The 12,061-nt window shown below is 38.2% G+C and overlaps 1 protein-coding gene across 1 annotated transcript in view; it reads left to right on the top strand.

Moving 5' to 3' along the window:
* ARRB2 (arrestin beta 2) overlaps window positions 1-10,493 on the top strand; it is a 530,032-nt gene extending 519,539 nt beyond the window's left edge. The window contains exon 14 of the mRNA XM_044076297.1: window positions 7,884-10,493. Within this exon, the coding sequence (XP_043932232.1) occupies window positions 7,884-7,974 (91 nt within the window). The 3' untranslated portion in view covers window positions 7,975-10,493. The remainder of the gene's footprint in view (window positions 1-7,883) is intronic.
* Window positions 10,494-12,061: the final 1,568 nt, after the last annotated feature.

The raw sequence follows: 12,061 nt of genomic DNA, 5'->3' as shown, positions 1-12,061 counted from the left end.
TCAGTCTTTGGGATTATACTACATTTCTTGCAGGTATTTAATAGGAAATCTGTCTTGGTTTTAAATTGTTACTCACCGAGGAATTGATGGCTACTCTTAATTTAGAACTGATTCACAGGTTAGCATGTATTATTTAAGCAGGACACTTGCAGAAGTGTGTGCAGAACTAGGGTAAGCTCTTACTCAGCTGTCTATTGGAATAAACTACAATTAATTATTAGGGAGACTAAATCATTGGCAAGCTTTAAGATATCTCTAGATATACATATGATCTTTGTGTATACAACAAAGGTAGAGTATACCTTGAGGGGCCTTTGGTCAATTTATAGTATATTTGAACTATTGAACTTAGTATTTTATTAACAACAACTAAATCGGAAAGGGTAACAATGACCCTTGTCCAGGGCTAAAACCAAAGACCCCTCACATTCTATGCAGTGTTTTTTCTACTTAAGTGAGATGCATCAGATGTTGTTTTGCACTCTTTCTTTATCTATCTCTCTTTCTTTAATAAGAAAACATCTTCATGGAGCCTGTATCCTTGAAGCTTTCCTTGAGCATAAAACACTGTTCTTGCTTTTAAACCAAGGAAGAGGAACATCCATAGGAGAGCATTCAACCAGTGGATCAGACAAACATGAAGGAAAGTCCCCCAGAGAGATGAGTACACCTAAGAAGTTATTTCTGGTAGATTCCATTGGCTATGAGCCTTAACTATCCTATTAGTCCCTTGTGAGCCTGGGAGCACTTTGCAGTGAGGTTCAGCCAGCCCTGGCTTCTGTTTTCTCTGCTATCCCACTTGTTGCTGTCTCTTTGGCAGTTGACATATGGGATAGCATGCTTGCAGCCAGGCTATGTTTCATTATCTGTTCCACAATTCCTGATGCATTGCAATCAGATGCCACTTTCCAGTTTGCAGAGGACCGTTTAAAGGCATTTACCACTGGAGGAAATGTGAGGGAGTATTCACTCGCTTTTAGTGTATGAAGCTAGTACGTTGGGTAAAGAAATAATGTTGTCATTTTATGAAAGATCTAAGACAGCTAGTTCTTTGGTCTTGTTTTTCATGGAACAAATGCCCAGTCCATGGATGCTACCCACCTGGCGCCTCCTCTGCACACTGCCATTTTTGATTATAGGCATTTTGCATAGGAGTGTGTAACAGCATGGCAGAAGATTTGTTCCAGCAGCCGTTCAAGATCCTGAGACCCTTCAGCCTCAAAGATAGCACCTCTTGCTAGAATGAAACACATTGAGGAAAAGGAGGGACCCCCCCCCTATTTCTAGGCAGTTGTATTCTTCCTTGGATTATGACAGAGTTTCATCTACCTGTCTTTTGGAGATAGGCATGCAGTTCAGTATCAGAGCATTTTAGTTGGTGGCTAAGGAACAGTCTATTATCCATGAGAAATACCTTGAAATTCTATACATTAACTTTTGGGTATTGAGAAGCCCAAGCCAGTGACTATTTCTCCAGTATTTCAAAAGTTCAAAGACTCCTTTGATAATGTCTCCCTGAGGCTGGATTCACAGTTGGTCACCCTGAAAGACAGATAGGTTTGTAAGAGTGAGGAGAAATGTAAATAGTTCTATAAAATCCTGTTACCCATACCAGACGGGTTTCATTAAAGCCAAAGGCTGCAGCCTAGCACCTGGTAACAATAATACACTTCCCAGCAACAAGGAACGTCATTTACTGAACAGGTTTGGGAAAAAATGTACATCTTCCACTTTTTAGTTGTCAAACCCATATGTTTCAGTGCAAGACAGATATTCTTAAAAAGAGTATATGATGGAAGAGGTCCAAGAGGAATCCCTGAAGCAAAGACTTGTTAGGTTGTCTCATTCTGCTCCCAGGGTCAGGAAGTATGCAGATAAATGGGGCTGTGACTCTACAGATGCTTGCACCAGGCCAGTACTTTTGGGCCAAAGGTTGGAAAACACACTTGACAGAGCATCCAGTCCTTGCCAGATTATGTGAAGGTGCAAGTTTTTGTTGCCTCTTAGGACATGACCCTTTTGTTTGTCCCTTGTCAAGAAAGCGCTCAGAACATCAGAAGTATATAAGATTATATAAATTGGGAACAGTGTTTCCACCCTGTAATTCCAGCATATAGCAGGAATTATGCTAGCAAGCAGTGGAAATTTTTATAAGAAAAATTCTTTAGCTGAACAGTTTAAATAAAAGGAGGCATTTGATAAAGGACCATGGAAGGAGAAAAGGGTGGGGATAGGGCTCTTAATATGAGCCAAGACTGTTTCTGTCAGTTTTGACTCTAAAGGGTGTTCCTCCCACTTAGATAATCAATAGCGCATCTGCAGCTGTCAAGGAAATACATTCCACATTGCAGGTAGCATCTTTCTGCTTTTGTAAATTTGAATACAGTTATATGTTTCAAGCTTTCATCTGACTTTATCTGTTAGACTTCATTGTAATCTGCAACGTCAGTATTAATTATTCACAATACATTTTAATGAGCTATCAGAAACCAGCACCTACAGAGGTACCATGTCAAGTTTAATCTGTTCCGTATTAGGAGCTCTTTCTTCACTCTTATGAAACCTCTTTCCTGTTGGACTTAATTTTATTCGCTCATGACAGGTACTTCCTGGTAAAATTGGTAGTCTACTTTGTCTACAGTAGTGTAAGGAGTGTTTGACAGAAAGATGCACTTAAACACCTTGGATCTCCAAGCATTTCTCGATGCAGTAGAAGTGATGTCACTAGTCCTGTAACCACTCACCCCCTCTTCTGATTGCTTTAGAAAATGCTGCATAATTTGGCATCTAAACAGATGGGGAGCAACTTTAGCCTTACCCCATTTTTGACAGAGTCACTTTGTAGTTTGCATCAAGCTATTGGCTCATATCTTCATAGTGGCAGTCTTGTTATCGAGATAGTACTTATTCTTGTAGTTATGTTAAATCACAAGCCACTCTGCTTCCTGATGTGTACATGCACCCATGCAATGCAGAACTTGTTTTCACTGATGAAGTCCTCCCCTGTTGAACTTTTTCATTGATCTTGTAAATGCAGTCCTGTCATATTTCTTCTTTCTGCAGAACATGTGGCATTGGGTGAGAGATGCCTTCTCCTTAATTTCAGGGCCCGTCTGTCTTCTTAAAGTTCCTTACTTTCTTTGGACTGATCCGAGATGGTGTCTCATATTTTTGCATTAACTTACATGCCAGCTGCTGAATGTATAGTACCAAATAGTTATTTCTCTCGTTTGACATCTTTTTCATCAGTTCCACAACTGATAGGTCTCCAATCCAATCTTGGATCCAACCTCAGCCACTTGATAGACTTCAGGCTGTGTAGCTCAAGCTTGTCTTCTTATCTATAATCCCTGTCTACTCCTGAAATACTTTGCGGCTTCAGCGATATGTGGTCACTATTCGCTCAAATAGGTTATATTAGATAAGTGCAGATTTTTTCGATGTTCCTCTATAATTTTGTGTATTTTTTCCTTTCATGATTTTTCACAGGGACAGAGTATTGCTTTGGGCTAACTCTTTCTTTCTACCTAAAGTGATGTCAGAAGCAGACCTCAACCAGTCAACCTACCATTCTTCTTTACAATTTTTTTTAACAAAAAAGAATACATTTTTCATTTATTGGATGTTCATAAACAGCTCAAATTTTACATTCACAGAGCTAATGGTCTAAGGAAACTGGAGCAACTGTCTATCCTTTTCCAAGGTCAAATTAGGCATTGCAGTGACAAAAGTGACCCTAGCCAGATGGCTCACTGATTGCATTATCTTTATATACAGGCGCAAAGGCCTGTCATTACCCAAACATCCTAAAGCACACTCCACCAGGTCCATGCCTACATCATCCTCTTTTTGTTTTAAAGCATCTATAGATGACATCTTTGCAGCTGCTACATAGTCCAATGCTCATAGCTCTACAGCTTATTACAAATTGTATATCTTATCCAGAACTAGGGCAGCTTTTGGCTTCACCGTACTCTGGAATGATCTTCCTTGAGGACCACCCAACATTAGACTAGCTGGGGACTCTTGTCCCATCAGTTGAGGAATGGATGAAAAAGATGATATCAGATATTGTATGCAAGTACTCACCATAACACTGCATCTGTGTTGTCTGTTTTCATCCTTCTTCAGCTTCCCACACACCATTTTCTCTTCCTATTGACTATCTCCTGGTATGTCCTGAGAGAGATATTCTTTATTAGATTTTGCTTTGTGGGCTCCAGAATTTTTTCTCTGATTCTCTTCCAGTTGCACACATTTCTATTATCTGTGTTTACCTTCGGTATTTCTGTTGAGTGATCTCCCTTTTTATGTTGTGATCAGCTAAATAGAGGGCAAACTCGATCTGACGTATCTCAGGAGTAGAGAGGGGATTTTGGATAAAGGGAGGAGATTGAGCTATGGAGCCTAAAGCCTATGAAGTGGCTAAGGATGGATTTGGGGTCTGATCTGAGATGCATCAGTTGAGGAAGGACGAAAACAGGCATCACAAATGCAGAGTTACAGTGAGTAGATGACTATAATTTTGAGATCAGAAGTGAGGATTGTCTCTTGAGTTGTTTTACTACCTAATATCCTTTTTTTGACAGTGTCATTTGTTCAGTTTAAGTCCATTCCTGCAAACTGTGTGGTCTAATTGAAGACTAGCCTTTGCTCCATCATTAATTTAATTTAACAAAACATCTTACAGTTAATAATTATAAACCCAGAAATAAACATGTAAATATAAATGGGTAATTATAGACCCAGAAGCCTGACCAGTCTCATCTGTAAGGCTATGGAAAGGATCATTATGGAATTAATAAGAATGTAGGTAACCTATAGATTCTTGACCAAACCCAGATCTGATTTATCAAATGCAGGTCTGGCCTACTTAATCTGGTCAACTTCATCAAAAAAGTTACTGAAGCAACAGATGAGGGCAGAACTGTGCACACCATATATACTATATACCTTGCAAAGGCATTTGATTCAATCCCACACTTTGGTATTGTAGTAAACTCTCCCAACGAAAAGTTAATCTCTGTGTAACTCATTGGATAGCAGATTGGCTCACTAATAGATCATAAGAAGTTAAGGGATGTGGCTGTGTCTCCTCCAAAAGCCCTGCCCGTAGCAGTGTAACCCAGGGTTCAGTCCTTGGGCCGCCCCTCTTTGGCATTTAGCTCTTGGAGGTCAGATCTAATGTTAAAGGTTTATGGTTGATCAGGTTTGCAAATGACTGTAAACTTGGTGAACACCATACCCCCCCCCCCCCCCAGGACAACCAAGACCTTCCAAGAGGGCCTGTACCAAATAAATAGGTGTTGTCAAAACCATTAGTAAAACTAAATGCTAAGAAGTGTATCATATCCTTTGGCAAGCATGACTCCCCTTGTAACTGTCACATTGATAACACACCAACTGATCTTGTATTTATGGATCTGGGAACCTATGTTGACAAGTAACTATCTTTTGATCATCATGTATCCATTGTTGTCAGGAAGTCCTTTTTCATCACACAGCTTATATATAGAAGTATTGTGTCTGGTTTCAGGGACACAGTTGTTCCACTGTACTCTGTATATATTAGGCAAATCACTGGATACAATGCCATTTTCAGTATGTGTGCATCTAAACACTTGTTACAAAAAAAGTCAAGGGCCTAAATTATAAGAACTGTGCAGACCATCTCAGAGTCGTAGCTTTCTTCTCAGTATCATACAGGCTATTTAGAGGTAACCTTTGTCTCACATATTTTTCAGGCCTGTTCCACATTTGTAAATCTGGTGGTGTCATAAACACCTGCTCAAAAGATCTAAATTTGTTTTGCAAAATAAATAGAACATGTTGGAGGGAGAGTGTGGATCACAGGGCATAACATTATGTGCGCTGGAGGACTGTTCCACAAAAAAGTAAAGTACTTCTGTTACTCTTTTCAGATGAAATTTGGATGAATGGCTGGGTAACTGCAAAGTCAGCCGTGGTTTAGTACCCTGTCCTTTATGTATCTGGGAAACTTGTAAATGTCCCAATATATCCTTGTTTGGGCTGTCACAGGGTTATTCATATGCAAAATGTAAGGGATAGAAACTACCATGGGAGTGTATGGCTGGACTTAAAGGTCCTCCCAGACCAATAATTTAATTAATACTTATGAACCTATGAACTCGTAGACAGGGGTATGTCACCTGAAGTCATGAATCTAGACTTCTGCCCCATTCAGTAGATTTGCATTGGTATAATTTATTGTTCAGCTCACCCTCCTTTTGTGTGTTCCCAGTCTTGGGACTTTGATGTTAATTTACTGGAAGACTTATCTCCATAAGAATGATTTATAAATTGTGGGCATTAATGTTCAAGGAGCAAAACTTGGTATTCCTTGAGGTATATTGACCCAGGGTCTTTGTTTTTTCCCAGATTAATTTTGAAGGAGTTTTAATATTCTGTTCCCATTAATGTTCCAAGCTGAGCTCAAAACTGGTCCATATGGATCAGTGTTATACCCTCATAAACAAATGAAAAATAAAAATAAAATGTCTTATTTTTTTAGAACCCCAAAACAGACCACCAAGGCTGCCATGCAGTCAGCATGTTTACCTGCAGCTTCTTTTCTTTCTTGAAGATGAAGTAATTTCATAAAACAGATCAAAGCCTGGCAGACCTCTGTATGTAAACGATTGGCCAGCTATACTGTGTCACTTTCTGTCATCAAAAAGCTGGATGGGGTTTTTATAAAGTGTAAGCGACTTGACAAGTAGAGCACTTGCCTTTGCCATGTGATTGGATTTATTTTCTAATGCTGACAATGTATTGCAGCATAAGGGGGTAATGCTCTCCTGAGATGCATTTCTTTAGACAAATCATTAAAGTTTCCCTGTTTGCCCAAGCAGGTGGTAAACTTAGGTGGATGTAAAAGATACAGTGGCATTTAGCAAAAAGGAGTAGAGTTCTTTATTGATAAAATTGCAATAAAACCAAACAAAACTTGCAGCCCCTCTGAAGTTTCATGGTACCTTGTCCAAATCTCACCTGATCAGTAGAATTAACTAGGGTCTCTGCTCAGAATAGGTCATGACTAGTGGATGTAGACCTAACACCAAAAATAAATTAAAGCAGTCAGACGACTGTTTGCAGTGGGGTCATAGCTTTTAGTCCCCTTTATAGGGGATGTTCATGCAACACAGTAGCTATGGTAAAAATGTTGATGGCCGTGTAATAGGAATGGACAGTTACTACTGCATGATTCATCATACTGCTTCTAGAAACATCACTTAACAGAAATATAAGTATGTTACAGCCCTATAAATGCAAGTACATTTATTTTTATCTCTGCCATATAAAATGGTGTTTTAAAATAACGTTCAGAAATTGACTGAACATGTAACAGATTCAGAATCTGAGGCAGCATTAACTTTTTACTGCTGATGAATCATTAAAGCTTGACTTCTGCTGTTTATTTCCCATTGATTTTTGAGGTTTGTTTTCAGTAAAACAAACAGCATCTTGTGTATATGTTTAAAGCAGCAATGCAGTGATTTCTCCCAAATGCTCATTGTATTAGGAAAGAAGAAAATATACATTTCTGGGTACTGCCTGAACTGCACATCTCAATTATTTTTTTTTCATGTTAAAGACCACATGGTGTGCAGTGCAGCATATTTCAAGGGTATAACAACTAGTTTTATTTCTAGACGAAGAAAAAGGAAGAAATTGATTTTGTTGTAAAAGGAAGGTGTAACCAGACAAATGTGGAAAAGCATAGAATCTTTGACTGTTTTAAAAAAAGGAACCATTTTTTTTTTTAATCTGATTCACTACACTATTGCAAAGGTGTAACAGGCTGGCTGGACAAAGTTTCAGGGTTGAAAATCATCTAAATGCTGTTTTTTATTCCCCCTCAGTTACCCTCATGATGATGACATTGTGTTTGAGGATTTTGCGCGTCTGAGACTGAAGGGATTGAAGGATGATGATGAAGATCATTTCTGTTAAAATCCGAGATGAAGGAATGGAAAAATAATGAATGTAGATGGAATAATGCAAAGAAGAGCAGAAGGAGGACCATGTCTGCGAATCTGCTCAGCTCAGTAGCAGATTTGAGAGTTTCTACTTGCTTCAGGACGGGCTGAAACAGATCCAGTGAACCTTTTAAGGAGGATGTTTTTTTTAACATTTCTGTCCATTGTATCTTTTTAGAATGTTTATAGACTAACACATTGAAGTTAAAGAAAACTGAGGCGGGAGGTTGGGGTTGGGGATGGGATGAAATGAAATTTCATCATAATTTTAAGATTTGTCTTGTAAAATTTATGTTTAGAGAGAAGTCAGTTTTATCCCAGTTTTACTAACACTGATCATCTGCTGTATTTTACCCTTTTGTTATTCTTTCACGCTAGCATTTTTTTTATATAACTGGCATATCGATAACACACAAACCTCTGAGGGAACAGTGTACAAAATTTGCATGTAAGACTGGAAGTCTGTGTATGGCTGTTTGTCTTTGTTCCCTTCATTTTAAATGGCAGACTCCCTGTCTGGTTATGTATCTTATAATTTGCTTCATAAATTGAAAATGTTAATTTACATTTGTGCTTGTGCTCATGCACACTTTTACATTTGCATTTTACTGTTCTGTTGTTAGAGCTGTGTACGCTGCTAGTCGGTGCTAAATTACCTCTTCACAGGCGGGCGATGAGTAGTAGACTCTTCGGGAAGTGGGAGGGGGAGTGAGAGAGACAGATTTTGATAATGTAGGGGGTGGCTTTGGTTTAAATGTGTAATATTGCATTGAAGTCCACATGATCCATGTTACAGTACAGGTGATGTAGGCTGCTAGCTCCCCTGTCTCCAGGAGTAACAGTATTAGGAATTGTAAAGGTGGCAGATCACTATTTTACTGACCTACTGAAGGCAGAATGTTTAACAGCTCAGATGTGAATGAGACTTTTACACAGTGTCCCAGGGTTCACTGCTAACTGTTAAATGTTTTTTTTCCTGTGATATTGAGCCAGAAATGTTTTAATATTTTATACCATCTCGGCAGCTGACTGGCCTGTCTGTTGCTGGGGACATGGATAAAGGATGGTGTGGGACTGCTAATGGTTGGCTGAAACAATGCTGGGGGTGGCTGTTGATACATACTGCTTTACCCACTTTTTCTAAAATGTAATGAAAACATTTTATGGAGGCACTTCCTAGACCTGCTTGGGATGGGGCAAATCCCTGCCAGCTTGGATGATAGGTACTTGGGAGTCTAGGAAATGGTGGGTACAAATCATATGTGCATTTAAATGGAGATGGCAAAGGAGGAGGATATATAGGAACTTTTTAAAAAATCCCCTCACCAGTTATGTTATAATAAAATAAAACATCAGTAGTTAATGTCTATGTTGATTATCCTTTGTTAGGTTTAATTATTTAAATTAAGAATGGTGGGCAGGAATTTACAAGAGTAAGTGATATATGGTTAATTAATCTGCATTAATGGAGTTTTGGAGGGTACCTTCATGAAAACTAACAAACACTTTGATGGACTTTGCCAACTACAGATTGTTTATGTTTAGAAATGTGTATGTTCAGTGCTTGCAGCCACCATCACATGGCTTATCTGAGTATGAGCTGAGATTAAATTTTATCCAAATTTTATGATTTTCTTTCTGATGACCACATTTGCTGAAAGCAGAGATGTGCGACTCTAGAGCCACCTTGTGTTTGTAAAATTTTCCCACCAAATTTCCTTTTTTTTTCCCTTTCTTTTTTTTCTTTCTTTATGTGCCCCCTTCTCTAATCAGTACTCTGGTTCCATTCTTTATCAGTCAAAATACTGCAGGCTGTGACCAGCATTTGAATGTTACCTTCTCCTGATCAGATTATGACATAATACAACTACAGTTGTAGCCAACATTCTGATGTGCCTTTATGAGTAGCTTTTCTCTATAATCTGAAAGGAAGTTCTTGCTGCTCTTATTAGGATTGCTGAATATAAATAATCCTTGATAAACTTTTTCTAAGGCTGCGTAGCTATGGATCGTATAGGTAGGATTTTCCCACATCTTGAGATTAGACGACACAGCTTGTGATGTATTTCCAGTCACCTTTTACTTCTGCTAGTTGCCTCATTTTTTTTAAATCAGATTTGGCTATTGCCTTAGCCTGAATAGGAATTTTGAGACCTTCTGTTAACTAACCACTGGGCATAATTGTGAGTTAATACCACCATTAAACTTTTGATGGTAGAAAATTGACGTAGTTGTAAAAAAAAAAAAAATCTTGAAGTACATAGTTCACCTGCTGTGTCATTTTGTTACTTAGATTGTCATTCAGTTGCACAAATGAAAACATGTATGCATTCTTGTTAATACTTACTTGTGATTAATTTGTTTGAATGTATCCTATGAACAAATGTATTTCGAAATCAGTAGCACTAGCCATGATGCTGCCCAAGTGTGTGTGTTTTAGACTCCATACATCATATGGGTTATGAAGATAAAGTAAAAATGATTCTGTTTACAGCATATATCCTTAACCTCTTTTGTAGCAGTTTAGCATTGGTGTATAGGATCCCAGTCAGTGGTTTGGTTGTATCCTTTTTAAATAATCTTTTGTGTCACCTAATGAAATGAGATTCTATTGAAAACACAGACAAATGTACAGTTGACTGCAGCATACTTTGGGAAGTTCTTTTACCTATATTTTGCTGTAAGGACCTCATCTGATCTGCAACTCGCTCTGTGAGTAATCAGCAATAGTCTTTGGTAATATAAAGTACAACTTTTTTTGTTATGATATTTAAGGAAGATGTGATAGAAAATTACCAAGTCCATTTTATGATTTGCAGTGGAAGAGAACAGAACATTATGGGTTCTTAGCGGTCTTAAAGTTGGTGACCAAAATGATCTTGAGAGCCGAGAAGAGGACAGTAGTTGAAGTTTTTTAATAAAGGTGCCCACAGTCATAGTTCTGAAGTGGCTTAAAATGTAATGTTTTTTTTTTTTTATGTTTAGGAGAAGCTGTTTTTTTTTTGGGTGGGGGTTGTAGTTACCTCTGATGTTTTAATGATGCCAAACTGGGATTGTTCTCAAGATGTTTCCATGAATATTTGTATATTTGGATAAGTGTGAAAATGGTAGGGGGACCTATGTCTTTAATGGACACAGGCAACCTGTAAATGGTTTATTTCTCAGGGCGCTGCTTGTAAATGTTTCATCTCCCAAGCCCCTCCTTATACTTATCACAGGTATCGGAACTTGTCAGACATTTGGGGTGCATGGCTAGGCTTAAAAATGCCCTTGTGGATGTTAGCCTAGTAAACATCTATGAACATGTGTGTGTGTGTGTGTGTGTGTGTGTGTGTGTGTGTGTGTGTGTATATATATATATATATATATATATATATATTTTTTTTTTTTTTTTTAATTTGGAATTCTGCTGCATCATGTCAGAACTCCCCAAGGCTAATCCTGTAGCGTGTGCCACAAAGGGTCTGCTAATCTAAAATAAAATTTCAGTGAATTATCCATCTTACACAACTTAGTCTGAACCCCCACAGATTGATGGGGCTTGCATACAGTTGTATGTCACTTTAGTTTTGTTGTCTGTATGGTGTCTGATTTTACTTTTTTTTTGTCAGTTTGTGAGACTCGATTTTATGGTGTATATAACCAGCAGGACATGACAAGATAAGTTACTAAGGACTGAACTGTTGCCATGTGTACAAAAGGCATTTTTAAATGATGTGACCACTTCAGAGGTTACTATAACATCATGCATATACTGGAGTGCTCATGTCACAGCTATATAACAGGTCCATTCACACACTCACCTACTGTGTTACAGATGTACAATACGTCCAGGTGTAATTTAAATAAAATGTGTTGATAGTAGTATAGAATTTGTTTAACAAGCCTTATGTCATAATTAATCCGTACTGGAATGTTTGAAAAGTTGGTAGAATAAGTCAGATCATCATTACATTCAGGAAGAAGCTAAGCAAGGTAGCTTAAAAATTATATGCCTTAGCAGAGGCATGGGTGTACCATGCAAAGTCCTCTGTGGCATGGCAACATTGATTTTTCTCTAT

The sequence above is a fragment of the Protopterus annectens genome, chromosome 7.part0 (genome assembly GCF_019279795.1).
Source record: "Protopterus annectens isolate FY-2018-M chromosome 7.part0, PAN1.0, whole genome shotgun sequence".
NCBI classification, from domain to species: Eukaryota; Metazoa; Chordata; order Ceratodontiformes; family Protopteridae; genus Protopterus; species Protopterus annectens.
Note: the sequence above shows the minus strand (reverse complement) of the source record. Positions and strands in the feature narration are given on the sequence as shown.